The following is a 14,648-nucleotide window of genomic DNA, read 5'->3' as shown; positions in this document are numbered from 1 at the left end:
TCCATAAACAGAGGTTAAATACCCATCCAAGAAAAACATGATGGGAGCCTTTCTGTATGTGTGTGTAGGCCTATGTATGTCATTTGATTTCATCATCATGAAATCAAAAGTAAAAAGAATTTGTGTTATGTGTTTGAGAAAAAAGCAGAAAAAAAGGACCTGAAAATAGCGCCCTCCATATTTTGTGTGTGTGTGTGTGTGTGTGTGTGTGTGTGTTACCTTAGTTAGGACTTTGTAAAACCCTTTTGAAGACATGGCTGGAATGAGAGGAAATTGCAGTGCATTCTTCCTGGTTTAGTAGTGGGCACATTTTACGATACCGTATCCTGCATGGTTGAAACTCATCAACTCTTGACACTGGAAAGAGGAATTAGAGTGATGCAGAAATGAATTCAAAGATCATTTGTTGTTGTTGCTTAAGGAACAGCAATATTTATTCAAATAGAGTAGTTAAAGTGACTATTTGTTCCCTCCATAACTCACAGAATAGGGCTGGACAATATGACCAAAAACTATAGCACAATGTACATTAATCTGTACAATAATAAATAAACAATTTTCATTTGCTAATCCACTAGTGTCTTTTAATATTTTATTAGAAACTTGAAGTGACTTACAAGATTTAACTACAGTATGACCAGTTTAAGATTTGGGGAATCGGGAAATCTACTGTTAGACTGAACTTCATCTCATTGGTTGTTCTAGCTAGTTTAATTATATGGGTTTCAAGCAACTTCTTTATTACAATATGAGTGAATTTACATTGGTAAGACATTCAGAGTCAGTAATTGGATCAATTTTGGTGTATTGTCCAGCCCTACAGCAGAAGTTAGGCTCAAGGTCAAGGAAACACAGGGGCAGATGAAATGAACTCAGCGGAGAGAAACAATAAGTGGAACCAGTCCATGACTTTTCTTCATCCCAAAGGGAAGACAAAGCAGTCAAGATGTTGCGTATAACCCCCCCTTACAGGTGAATCTGCATGCAATTCTCTCAGTACACACAACAGATAGTTCAAATCTGAATGAAAGCAGCTCAAATGTACGCAAAACTGAATGCACAACCACAATAAACAATCTTTTTCTCAGTCTAAAGTGAACCGATGATTAACAAGAATCCAAAAATTGATTTCCTCCAGACTGAAATTCATAGAACAATGACTTTGAATAAAATTAAGTGATTGTGCTTTTATAACCAAAGTAGAACAAATAATACAAAGACAAAGATGTACATCACTTATAAAACATTAACACTGTTATATAAAATTTGAATTTGAAGCACTTCTGTGGCAGTAAACAATTTACAAGGATGGCTGGTAATGACTGTATATCACTTACAGTAAAATAACGAGACAAAGACAAAGATCACACGGACCGCATCAAGCAGTCATCATGGACAATATTTTTCTAGACACTCACAACCGCCATCAAATGTGTATTCGTCTTACTTTAAACTGAGCAACCAGCGGCTCAGGCTCCTGGAAGCTGGTCACCGAAAAGTAAAAGCAACAAACAGTGCATCAAATTGAAGTCCACAGACTTAAACATGAGAGCACTTCTTTTTCTTCTTTTTTTTTCCAACACCTAATGAGAAATTTGAAGTATAAAACAATATTGTGTATTGTGCAGTATTTTTAGAGTCTTTTTCCCATGTTGTAAAGGTCAAAGTCCTTTCTTGTCTGAAGCAACTGTAGGACATTCCTGTTGTGCTCAAATCGCCTCTTAGCGTTTCAGGAACTGTGAAAATAAAACAGTGTCAGTGTCTTTGCCTGCATTTTATGTATTAGAGTGTTAACTTGTGTCACGGATAATAATATAAACGTTTAGCAAAAAAACATGTTCACACTGGAGATAACTCTATCTCCACTATATAAACTATATAGAGAGTTTTAATTCTTGGTTTTCATTCACCTCTTCAACCTGTCCTGGAGGGGCCACTTGTTCTCCTTGCTTGGTCCTTGGTTCTCCACATGACAAAAAGCTGGGTGAATTAGACTCATCTGGCTCTCGCTGAGCTTGACCTGATGGGAAAGAGGGACGACTGTACAGAAGAATGTCTCCAAATTCTGAAAGAAAAACAACGATTCAGCTACACATTTGATCACTTATTTATAAAGCTCCACATTGGGCACATTAATCCATCCGGTACCTGAGTGCTGTCGGCTATTGCTGCTTCCTTTCGCTGCGAGCGGAGTCTTGTGCTTCTCATGGCTCTCCCTCTGCTCCAACATATCCTCTCTGACCCTGTGAGTCCCAGTGCTGCCTCGTCGACCCCGGGCCTCCCCAGAGCCCATCCTAGGCAGTGTGGCCCCCCTCACTTTGTATTCACCATGGGACATCTGGCTGGTGAAATTCAGAGGCATGCAGGAGTCTGTGGACACAGCAGATAGTAGACAGCACAGAGATGTTCAGAGTTATGAAGAGATACGCAGTAGTAAATCTTTAATCTCATTCTTGGTTCTTTACCATCATTGAAGACATCTTTGGGTTGGTAACCCTGTTGACCAGACTGGTTCTGTTTATGCCTCCTGGGCCTTTTATGTGTAATTGCAGGACTCATGTTGCTATCTGTTGACATGGGGCTACTGGGTCGCTGGTGCCGCCGGCCTGAAATGATCACACCAATTTTACACAGATATTCAAAGTTCAAGTCAAGTCAGTTTACACAAAAAGCGTGTTTAAATACAACATACCTTCACCAAAGTGCTGCACAATGTCAAACAGGATTAAAACACATGAGGACTTCAAACAAACCAAACAATAAAAACACAATAAAAGCATATGAAAGACAAAAATCAACAAATACCAGGCCAAAAAACCCAGAGGTATTCATAACACTGAAAATAATAAGATTGGGCCTAATCTGGACATGCCAGCGTGAAGTAATGTTTTCAATCAAGATTTGAACACCGGTGAACACCGACCTGATCTGAAGGGGGAGACTTTTCCAAAGTTTTGGACCAGCAACAGAGGAAGCCTGTCGGCCCCAAGTACCATTCCAGATCTAGAAACTAGTCACTACTGAGGCTGCTCTATTTAAGCACATACACACAATCAATAAAACTTAAAAAATAATTTTATTCTGGACATGCAGCCAATATAAGGATGCCAGGATTGGTAAAAAAAAATGTCCATGTTTGTGGGTACCAGTTTAAATTACATATCACATCTACCAGTAAACTTACAGTTGATTCATTGTCAATGATTTATGCAGTAATTTTTATCTCATGTTGCGTTTATTTCCTTGTCAAGCAGTTTGAAATGTTCTATTTAAAATTATATTATGATGATGAAAAATAGTAGCACAACATATTTCTGCACCGGCTTCTTTCTGTGCTACATGAACACAGATCTCTCTCTGTTGGGAAAAAGAGGATGTAATGCACCTCCGAGCACCAATCAGGTTTTAGCAACAGCTGCTTCAAACTGTAATACAGTTTCCAGTTGTTTTTCTTTCTTATAATGCCTGTTAGCTGTCAATCAAATCTGTCCATATCATGTTTTGGCTTTTGGTTGTGTTTTACAATAGTGGAATCATCCTGTTCTTGTGCAGAGGAATCGTAATAAAGTAAATAAATATATGAATTTGGATTCACCTGACTCGTCTGGGTATCTACACATGCGCAGGCCCACAATATCCCGCGAAGAGGTCACTGCCTGGTTAAAATCTCCATCTGTGAAGAAGGAACCCTCCGAGGTGCTGACGACGCTGGACCTGCCTGATGAGATGTTGTCCTCGGATGCCGAACCCCAGCTGTTTACCATGGACCCCGTGACTGATCTGTCCAGATCCCCGGTGCTGGAGGCTGGCGTCTGCTCCAGCCCATGGAGAAGCAGCTTGTGTGGAGAGGGGTGGTTCAGCTGGTGTTTGTGCTTCTGATGGTTGTGGTGTTGGCTGTAGTGACTTTCAGCAAGCTCTGCATCTGTTTCCTCTTCCTCCGCCTCCGCCTCCTCATCATCGTTCTCTTCCTGGCCGTCGGTGTCCGGGCAGAGGGGGATTGAGCTGTAGGTGTGTGTTGGGGAAAAAGGGCGAGGGTGGCTGGTGATGCGTTGGCTGTAAAATGCATTAAAAAAAAAAATTAAAAAAAATCTGTGATAAAATCCGTTACAAAAAACAGTTTCATTGATTGTCAGGACAATTAAAGCCGGTTACCTGGGGTGTTCGGCCCCTTTGTGCAGTCCGTTGCTTAGGTCTCCCTGTGATGATGTTGCAGGTGGGTGACTATAGGACACTTCAGTGAGGGATGAGGCCGCTCCTCTTACTGGTGGAGTCGGGCAGCCTTCTATTCTCTCCTCTGGATCAAAACTGATAAGAAAAGGACAGCTGACATAAGGTCATGGCTAAAGGATGGGGGGGGGGTGACTAAGCATATTAGTCACAACAAAGCAGCAACCAACAGTAACGTCACCCTTTAGTTTGTGAACGGCCGTTATGAAGCCTCGAGTTTGGATTTTGGCTTTTGCCAGTTTGCAAGTTTGGAGTGGTTTGGAGCTAGAAATGACCATATTTGGAGGAACTGGGGGGGAGCGAGTGGGGGATCTGACTCGATCTGACCCACACACCGATAGCTGTAACCTGACTGCACCACAGGCCTGTCAATCAAACAGGCACAGGCATTTCTAATTAATGACGGGATTATGTTCAGATGGACCACCAGGAAACTAATAAGAAGGAGGAGCTAACAACACTGATACATCGTGGGAAACATGTATTTACTTAGAATTTTATGAGAGAAATTGAATGGGAGTCTATGGAGCTGGAGACGTTTTGGAGCCGAGCTCTAGTGGCACTCGGTGGTATTGCAGCTATTGGCACTTCCGCATCGGCCTAAGTTTTCAGACCCGGAGGATACCTCCACTTTTGTGTACAGTCAAAGGTCTCAAGACCATCATAACATCCCTTCATAAGAAAACATAGAAAACAATAAGCTTTTTTTTGTTGTTGTTTTTTTATTGCTCAAAATGCCTCTCGACGGCATGTTTCTCTTCTTTTCATTGTTCATTTCACGAATTCCAATCATATAAACCCTGCTGTAATGGGAAACTGTGTGACAGTGACAAAAATCTAAATAGTATAATTAGCTCGGTTAAAATTGTTGGCTGTGACAACGAGACCTTGTTGACAGAGGGTTTTGCAGGTGTTCACAGCATACCTCCAATTAGGCATGTGTGCATCTGACTACTTCATCATATTCTTCTTTTTTTTTTTTCTTTTTTTCCAGTCAGTATAACCTGGTGGGCTGCAGTTGGCTAATGAGCAACATAATATGCAGTAGCTGTAGTTTAATATGACACATTTAAAAATGCTGTTAACTTTACTTTATGCACTGGTTTGTCAATCAAGAAAGAAAGTGTGTGTGTGTGTGTGTGTGTGTGTGTGTGTATTGGGGTATTTTGATGTGCACTACGTCATAGTAGTTCTTTTGAAACCCTGCTAGGACAATATTTCAGTGTGCACTGTATAGAAGTACGTGCATCTTTTCCCCCTCACCTCCTTTCCGTGGGCAGGCTGTACTCATCGCATTCCCAGGCATTAGCATGAGGAGGAGGCAGCGCTTCTCCCCAGCTCACCGCATTATGTTTTGGGATCTTTGGGGCCCGTGTTCCCTTCTTTTGATTTTGACTCCCTGAGAAATGAAAAACAAACATCAAGGTAAACAGACAGGCGGTTTGCCTCATTAATATTAAACACTGTGCGGAGAAGTTGCTGGCCTCACCTGAGGTGCTGTTGCTGCCTCTGTCTGAGCTGTGGTGTGAGCCTCCTGTGCTGTGATCACGGCTCTGGTTGTAGGGGATAGTTTTAGAATGGATCACTCCTTCGCTTCCTTGGAAATGATCTAAAGACAAAGCAGCAGACACGTTTGCAGAATCTTTCTTTTTTTTTCATAAACATGCTGCATCAAATCTGACCCTACCTTTGCTGTTTTGCTCCATGATGTTGTACTGCATCTGTGCTGCCATCTCCTTTGGTATGGGAGGCAGGTTGGGGGGCTGTTTCCAGCAGGGTATATCCAGAGGCTCTGCTATAGAGCCCCCGGTGGCTGCTTTATTCTTAATGCCGGCTTGAATGAGCTGCGTGGTGGCATACGGGATGGGCTCATATGTGGCGGATGAATCTCCTCCAGGAGTTGCGTAGCCCAAGTTGGAGTTGTTGAATGTTTTAATCTCATTGAGCTTGTTGGAGAGGTTCACGTCACTGTATATGGCTGTCTCAGAACCAAGCTGTCCCCCCTGTTTGTTGTCTGGATGGTTTCCGTAGTTGGCGATGCAGTCGGCTGAGTGCATGAAACAAAGCATCACATGAACACAGCGAGAACAAAGGATGAGACAAACATTTTGCATTTCCACAAGGTGTTTGATTTGATTTTTAAAAATTTTTTTTATTGGTTGCACATTATTTATCTCATAGGCTATAAGATGAACTCCCTTGTGCACTAACCTGGTCGGCTGTATGTGGTCATGTTACTGTCACTGGTGCCGTTGCCATTGTTGCAGCAGTTGATGCTACAGTCCTTGTGATTGGCACATGCATTCGGCCAATTGTCTGGCAGCCACAGCTGGTTTAGAGGCTCACCCATGCTGAGAAGGCCAGGTCTGCAACAAGGAGGACCACAGAGCTGTCAATCAACACCTGCCAGCTCCATAAATCATTAATGAATGAGGGTGGAGCAGATGCACACAGTTCATTTAGAGCAGGAAGACACCTCCCCCTAGTGTTTGCAAAATGTAAGTGCATTTCTTCTGTATTTCTTTATATAACACAAAGGGACAAAAATATCACTCACCTGCCAGCACTGCACACAGATTCTCCTCTTTGATATGCGACTGCAAAGAGAAACAGAAAAACATTCAACCTTGATGAGCTGTCAAGAGGAGGTTGAGCCAAAGGCAGAGGAAAAACATGAAAGGCAGGGAAGGAGTCTAAGCAAAAAAAAATTTAAGTCACAAGTCTGCACTTACTTCAATGCGCGCCTCCATCCATAGGACACAAAATCTGACTGTCTGGTTTAATTTGCGTGAAGGCAACACAAAATAATTGCCTGTGCCTTTACCCATCTCAACATACTTCCACCACTGACTTAGAAAGTGTGTTTGAGGCAGAGTTTCTAAATCATCTACTACCAGTAAAACATGAAATAAATTGAATTCTCCTGTGGAATATATTTTATATTTTTCTTATTTGATCATATGAACTTCACCTACTGAGCAGGGGGGTTTGGAGCACTATCAGCCCACAGATGTCTATGCAAAAATACTTTGTTGCCTTATTATAGTCTGCATATTGGATGTACTTCTGTTCCTACTTTATGGAAATTACGATCCAATCACTTTCAGCTCATATTTGAAATTGAATTTCTCTTGGTTGACATATTTTCATGACATACAGAAAACAAAAATGCAATGATTTTAGTCCCACTTAAGTTTCACTTCTATATATATTTTTTAGCACTGTGCAGTCTTTTTTGTGTGTGTGTAAATAGTCTGTGTATTTATTCTAAAATAATACTTTTTTTTAATCAATCTTATTTCTTATATCTTATACGTATTTGAATTTTCTTTTCATATTGTGTGCACTTTTTTTTTTTTTTTTTTTGCTGCTGCGACGACCGAATTTCCCCAAAGTGGGGTTAATAAAGTCAAATCTAATCTAATCTTTAAACTTCTGATGATCCCTCAAAGGCAGGGGATGCATCTTTGGCTGTTTAGATGTGTAAAATATAATACCCAATGATTACAAATGTACTTGCCATATACAAAAAATATCAATATTATCATATAAACCATGTTTACATACCTGTAGGTGTAAAGGTGAATGACGGGACTGTAGGGACAGACAAAGGAGGGGAAAGAGAATGTAATCCGTTAGACTAATACTTTAGTGTTAACGTATACTACAAAAAGTGTATTTTTAGTTTTGAGACTGAGGTTTTGCTGTGTGTTATGCGTGTAATTTCTGCGAGCGTCTTCATATAAAACTTTGCTGTGTACAAACTCTTAAATACCGACAAGCCACCTGTGTCTTTGTCTGCCTCTGTTTCTGACTAAAGTGTCCAGGTGAGGGTTAATGGTGGTGAGAGGCAACCCGACAGACAGGGGGGAAATAGCAGTAGACATGGTAATGGCAGGTTGACACACCCGTGCCTCCAACAACTGTGCAGAGCTGAGGAAATGAGACTCTACAAATAGGCGATTAAAGGTCAGCCTTTGAATGTCTGCATAGTCCCGAATGCAAATTTGTTTCTGAAGTCTTTGTGTCAAAGGAAGATTAGACCCGAGCATTTCTTTTTTTTTTACCCTTTGATGTGATCTGCTTATCAGCCACTGAAAACATTCCCTAATATCACTGAAATGACAACTGCTGTTTAGTGTGACGGCAATATGTCCTGTCTTGATCCCCTTACCATCGTAACGACCTTGTAATGTAATCTCTGTAATGTAATCACAGAGGTTATATCATAACCTGTGTAGCACACACATTTGGCTTTTTATTATTATAAATATTCATCTGTGCGTCTACCAGTCTAAAATATAGACATAAGAGAAAGGCGCACACCTTTGCGGATGCCCGTGTATGTGCTGCTGAGGCCACTTCTCTTCTTGCGGTGACGGTAGAGCCACACGCTGAAAATCATGAGAACCAGCCAGCAGGTGGCGCCAATGCCAGCGATAAAAGCAGGTTGCTTCACCACATCCGAAATCTGAGACAACGTGTCTCTGTCCTCGCTGATATCCATCATCTGGCCTGCAGAGTCTGATCAGTGAAATCAGAAAGAGAAAAGTCAAACATTATGCAGGAAAAACAGCAGCAGAAAGCACAAATGAAGATCTCAGTGTGTTCAAAAAGGGGGCTGCAAAGATAGAAAAGCGTTAAAAATGTGAAAACTGCAGCATGATGCTGAATTCAAATTTTTACTGTACAAACAAAAGAGGCTCTGAAATACGAGTCTTCACCTTAAGATGCTGTCACTCTTTTTAAAACCACTTTTATGACATCTAACTAACGGAGTACTCCTTTACTTTTACCTAATTGAAAGAAAGCAACATCGCTCTTTACTCCGGGTCCGGCACCATTGCTCGCTGCGACCTCCACTCTGTAGCGAATTCCTGGTGCCAGGCTGGAGATGAGCACCGAGAAGGTGGAGCCGTCCACCGACTGATTCACATGGTAGCGACTCTCGTTACCCAGGCACCAGACCTGTCAGGAGAAGGTGTGGAGGAAATGAGATGACAGTGGCACCCATAGTTTTTACAAAGATGTGACTTGCAATTTAACTGGAATACACATGATTCAGAGTAGAGAAGGGAAGGCGGGAGGTTTTTCTTTTTTTTTTTTTTACCTTGTATTCCTGAATGACTCCAGCCTCTTCTGTTTCTGGAGGCGGTTTCCAGGAAACAAGGATGGCAGTCCCATTGGCATCACTCTTTGTAACTGTTACACCCTGGGGTGCTCTACTAGGGGCTAAGACAATGAGGCATACAGTTAAACAAGGAGACGTATCAAATGAGACTCTCTTCTATGCTGATGTACACTGAGTAAAACAATCCCTGGCTTTTGTATTGCCACCAATGTTGGTCATTTTCTCTTTGATATTTACAGAAACTGTAGAACAAACCTTCTTCCAATGTCCTGACCACCTTCACCTCACTGTCAGCTCCCTGGAACTCATCAAAGAAGGGGCGCACTTTGAACTCGTAGATGGATGCCTTCCTCAGCTGACCGATGACCACCCCGTCCTCCCGCGGGGAATGTACCTCCAGGACACTCCACTGGCCCTCGGGCTGGCCGTGCTCAGCAGACGCCCGGTACAGCACCTTGTAGCCCTGGATGTACGGAGACTGCTGCTCGACCTAGAGGACAAGCAGAGATAAAACATGCTGCTTAGACGCCATAGCACATGACAGATAAGCGACTAAACATCTGGTTTTGAATCAAACAGATGTATGAATGCACTGTAGTAATGCCACATTACATCTAAGAGGTTAGAGCATAATCTCACTGTATGTAAGGGTGAACATCCTACAGAAAGAATCTATTAAAACTCCGTTAAATATGCTTTTCCTTTAGGGTGATACAGATTTCCTCATATCTGTGAGTTCTCACGATAAACCGCAGTATGAGGTCAGTAATAGTTTCCACTCAGCGTGGTTCAAATCAAGCCAGGAGAGAACTAAGCACTTTCCATTTTAACCACGTTATTATGAGAAGGAGTGCCTTAATAGATTTCTCTTAAGGTTTCCACATAAAAATGTTGCATATACATTCTTTATGTGATTGACGCAAAGTGCAGTATATCGCACCAATGAATTCACTTTTCTGTGCTGAGGATTTATTTTCTACTAACAGAAAGAAAATGAACTATGCTATTAAATTTCTGTTTAACATTTACATGCTATATTCACTGTATCTTTATATCACACATTTTTTTCTTTGGGAAAACAGAGAACCCATTGGAAAGTATAGTTTTGCTCTATAGTAATCCCTATAATAAAAACTCTGACATTGCTGATTTTTTTCAAGGCCTGACACCTTGGCTGTTATATAATTTATTAATGTACAGTATGTGTTCACATGTACTGACAAAACTGCACATTTGACCTTTTCTCATATTTACCCTAACTCTGACTATGTGTAGCATAAAAGCACTGATCCATGTGCACGACAGTCAACATGGTTCACTTACCATCCACTGCACCCTAACAGCTGAAGACGAAAGGATGGTCGGTGTGTGCAGGTGGATCACAACATCTCCCAGTTCTCTCTGGATGTGGCGGTGATCCACTCCCTGCATGGTGGAGGTGCTATCTATGTGCACCGAGGGAAGGAAAGACGTAAAATAGCAAAAATTACATGTCCATTTGAGATTAAATAAACATGATGCTTCTCTGCATGGGTCTTAAAAACTTTGAAAAAGGAATGGAAAAGCGGCACTGACCCTGTGTTCTGACCGAGTCAGAGATTGGACTCGGGTCACTGAGACCATGAGCGTTCACTGCTCTGACCATAAAAAGGTAGATAGCTCCAGGCTTCAGGTTTCTCAAGACAAAGGTCTGTGCCTTCACATGCTCGGCGAGGGTCATCCATCTGCTGCTTAATGTATAACTTCAGAGAGAGGTGAAAAAAATTATGATGCAAGGGATTTTTTTTTCCATCAATATGTGTATATAGAATAAGTCATTAAAACATGTTGGTTTCTATGTATGTCTAACCTGAATGCCTCTATTAGGTAAGATGTAGGTGATGCACCGGCACCGAGGCTCGACTTCCAGGACAGAGTGACGGAGGTAGGGCTGATGTCAGTCACCTCAGGTTTAGATGGAGCACTGGGAATCAGGTTAGGGTCTGCAGGATGACCGGACTGGACTACTACTCCAAACTCTGCCGAGAGAAACCCATAAATTAAATAAAAAGTTAACCACGCAGGACTCCTTTTCGAGCATTTATATATATATTTTTTTAAAGCTGGGTCTCATTATAAAGAACCCAGCCCGTTATCAGGCCAAAGTGTGTAATACACCCATATGTCCAGTAGAGGATACTGTGTAAGTGTCACGTATTGCTTCACCTAAGCGTGAAAAGTACACGGCCTGACCAGGCTCAAAGAAGGAGGTCATGTGACAAAAATACAAAGAGTGATAAAGTCTGAGTAGGGAGAGAAAAATGTTTGAGTTCACGAACCAAGTAGTTTTGGTGCCTAAAAGTATATCTCAATAAAAAGTGTGTCACATTTAACCCAAACTATGATCTTTTCCTCAGCCTAACCACGTAGTGTTTAATAGCACCTTACCTGTCACGATATAGTCTACCCGGTTGGAATAACCTACCTTCCACTTGCAAGTACGCTGTCCAAGAAGCCTCTCCGTTGGGACTAGAAGCTACACAAGTGTAGAAGCCTGTGTCTCCCAACTGGGAAGAGAAGGTGCAGCGGCAGACATTAGTAGGTTGGTTTGGCTCAGTGCCTGTTCTCACTAACTGCTGTATTACTAAATCTCCTACCTTAGCATAGTGAATCTTCAGTGATCCTGTTTCTGTGAGGGACATACGGGAATCCACGGGAGACACCACCACACCATCCCTCTTCCAGTGGACTGTAGGAGGTGGAGTGCCGGCAGTCTGGCAATCCAGTTCTACTGTGCTGTCTACAGGAACAGTCTGATTGAATGGGCCCTGCCTAATGACAGGCGGAGGGTGGTCTGACCCAGCTAATAAAACACAAAGGGAGGAAAGTGAAAGAATAACAATGTTAACATGTTCCCTGTAGTCCCATTGCATATTATACTGTTTTACTACATAAAACAGAAACCCTATGATAACAGTATGCAGTATATTCACACTGGGAACACTACGAAATGTAGTCTAGACACTTTCAGGAAAAAGGCAACATTGCCTACAAAATGTAAATATAAAGTCATTATATACCTGAAAACATTTGGTTCATAATTGATGATGTTTTCAATCTTAGTAGTGGCATTAATGTCCCACAGTCCATCTAGTATGAAATACACTCTATACACACAATATACAACTAATTTAATTGGGGAAATATATTTTGGAGATATTCCAAAATTCCTCCTTTAAATAATAAAATTGTTATATCCAATGCATCTGCAAACTATCAACACAAAATCTTCAGGATCAAGTTGTTTTTAATGCACTACATGATTAATAGTACATAAATATGAAAACGAGTGGGAGTGTCGGGTAGACAAGTTGTTAAGATGCATATGATGTGATCGTACATCTAAAATTTTCATCCAGACTGGAACCTTTGTGGCAATTTGTCACCCATCTCTCTTTATCTCTGCATTTTCCTGTCAGTGTGTCGACTTTCACTTTCAAAAAGAGGCAAACTCCCCAAAAAAAGTGTCACTGTCAACAGCGTCTCATGGAAATAGAAACTGGGAGTTGATGTTCATAAAAGGTCAAAGCTATAAAGAGAGACAGAAATAAAAGTAAGAAAGATGAAAAGAGAGAAAATGAATTGCTGAAAAACAGATAAGATGTGAGAGATATTGAGAGGAAAATTGGTAAAGGGGGAGAACAATAGGCTTAGATGGCTGTGCAGGCAGTGGAGGAAAAAGAAATCAACTTTTCCCCTCCAGCGGAGAGCAACTAATCGTTCTTTGGGTAGTAGGTACCGCTGGAGCCGGATCCAATCATGACGGCAAAGCCCAACTAATAACAGTTCCACTTAGATAACAGAGCTCTCTCTCTCTTACATTTTAAAACCCTGTGGATGGGGGCAGGAGTTCTAGATAAATAAATAAATAATACCAACAAAAAAAAAGGTGATGGAAACATGCCTTGAAAACTGCCAGAGGTAATGCGAACCAGTTATTACCATACAAATGCACCACTCCAAATGGGGATGAGAGGAGTGTGGTGGGATGGAGAGAATTTTGGGGGGAGGGGAAGGAAACAAGTACAAGTGCAGACCACTGAAAACACACACACAAAAAATGACAACCCCCTGCCCACCCTTTATTATTTTTTTACTTTTCCCCCTATTTCCACAGAGCAGACTCCACTCATTTCACTGTGACAGTGGCAGCAGAACACATAGCAAAACACATGACCAATACGAGCAGAAGATTGTCCATTATAACTAACAGGGCTACATGAACAGCTCCGTGTGTGAATGCATTAACTGTCTATTAACACCTGAAGCAATTATCTTCATTAATACAATGTATGTACATAGTACAAAGTTACAGACACGTGTATTAATAATCACACAGGTGTGTAATTACTGGTGTGAGCCTCCAAGCACATTTAAATTGCTTTTTTTTTTTTTTTAAAGCAATTAACACAGTTATTTTATCATGTCAGGTTTGGAGTAGAGTCCCTCAGACTACTTTCCATTAAAAAGAAGAACCTGGAAATGACATCATATGTCAATACTGCAGTCTTAATTTAAAAACGACTGCAGCAGAGTAGAACAAAGACTGTGCTGTATTCATGCAAAATAGGTTATAGTGATTTATAATTATTGTATTTCTGTAAACAAAGCCTGGTTTTTAGATTATTTAATAGTTTCAAGGAGGAAATGTTATATTTTAAAAGGTAAGCGAGATAAGGGCAGGAACTCTATACAGGCACTCCCCACGGAAACAAGATTCTGAGCCCAACATGTGAATAGCATGTCATGAAATCCCTCCCCTGACAGTAACCAAGGCCAACTACCACACCCATCAGTGAGGTTTCTCTCACCAACCAAAGCAAAACTGTAGCCTAATACACCTGCTCAACAAAGAAACACTGCAGCAGTAAAGTAGTGTGTTCAGCCAAAAGACAAAAGAAAGAAGCTTAAAAAAAAAAAAAAAAAAAAAAAAAAAACCCCCCCTCCATCTGCCCTCCATCACTCCTTCCCTTTTTACTCACAGTCTGTAACCTCCAGCAGGGCTTTGGTAATAACACTGCCAGCGATGTTGAGAGCCTGGCAGCTGTAGAAGCCGCCATCAGAGCGCTGAACATCAGTAATGGTCAAACTGCCCATCTGGGAGACAGACAGACGGCTAAAAGGCTGCGGTGGCTGGTAGGAGAACAGAAGACTCTGAGAGGGGGAGATGGGGGGGATCGCAGTTAGAAACCCATTCATTATCTTTATTTACACTGAGTAGTGATTTAGCGTGATGACAGACTGAGGGTCA

At 41.5% G+C, this 14,648-nt stretch overlaps 1 protein-coding gene across 4 annotated transcripts in view; it reads right to left on the bottom strand.

Moving 5' to 3' along the window:
* Positions 1 to 201: 201 nt before the first annotated feature.
* The window catches only part of LOC138622075 (roundabout homolog 1-like), a 92,078-nt gene continuing 77,631 nt past the window's right edge, over positions 202 to 14,648 (bottom strand). For 2 of the 4 annotated variants that reach the window (XM_069700557.1, XM_069700559.1), the window contains 22 exons: positions 14,380 to 14,551; positions 11,995 to 12,200; positions 11,823 to 11,904; positions 11,208 to 11,376; positions 10,934 to 11,100; positions 10,682 to 10,803; positions 9,614 to 9,848; positions 9,338 to 9,459; positions 9,024 to 9,195; positions 8,554 to 8,751; positions 7,795 to 7,821; positions 6,785 to 6,824; positions 6,439 to 6,593; positions 5,915 to 6,274; positions 5,717 to 5,836; positions 5,491 to 5,626; positions 4,153 to 4,305; positions 3,596 to 4,053; positions 2,466 to 2,606; positions 2,149 to 2,370; positions 1,911 to 2,065; positions 202 to 1,736 (listed from right to left, as the gene is read on the bottom strand). In XM_069700557.1, coding sequence (XP_069556658.1) covers positions 1,722 to 1,736; positions 1,911 to 2,065; positions 2,149 to 2,370; positions 2,466 to 2,606; positions 3,596 to 4,053; positions 4,153 to 4,305; positions 5,491 to 5,626; positions 5,717 to 5,836; positions 5,915 to 6,274; positions 6,439 to 6,593; positions 6,785 to 6,824; positions 7,795 to 7,821; positions 8,554 to 8,751; positions 9,024 to 9,195; positions 9,338 to 9,459; positions 9,614 to 9,848; positions 10,682 to 10,803; positions 10,934 to 11,100; positions 11,208 to 11,376; positions 11,823 to 11,904; positions 11,995 to 12,200; positions 14,380 to 14,551 — 3,627 coding nt within the window. In that variant the 3' untranslated portion in view covers positions 202 to 1,721. The remainder of the gene's footprint in view (positions 1,737 to 1,910; positions 2,066 to 2,148; positions 2,371 to 2,465; positions 2,607 to 3,595; positions 4,054 to 4,152; positions 4,306 to 5,490; positions 5,627 to 5,716; positions 5,837 to 5,914; positions 6,275 to 6,438; positions 6,594 to 6,784; positions 6,825 to 7,794; positions 7,822 to 8,553; positions 8,752 to 9,023; positions 9,196 to 9,337; positions 9,460 to 9,613; positions 9,849 to 10,681; positions 10,804 to 10,933; positions 11,101 to 11,207; positions 11,377 to 11,822; positions 11,905 to 11,994; positions 12,201 to 14,379; positions 14,552 to 14,648) is intronic. The other 2 variants (XM_069700558.1, XM_069700560.1) reach the window with 2 other exon arrangements.

This window comes from Brachyistius frenatus, unplaced genomic scaffold (assembly GCF_029030835.1).
Source record: "Brachyistius frenatus isolate BFR_SWC_R1_liver_20210118 unplaced genomic scaffold, ASM2903083v1 Contig_34, whole genome shotgun sequence".
Taxonomy (NCBI): domain Eukaryota; kingdom Metazoa; phylum Chordata; class Actinopteri; family Embiotocidae; genus Brachyistius; species Brachyistius frenatus.
Note: the sequence above shows the minus strand (reverse complement) of the source record. Positions and strands in the feature narration are given on the sequence as shown.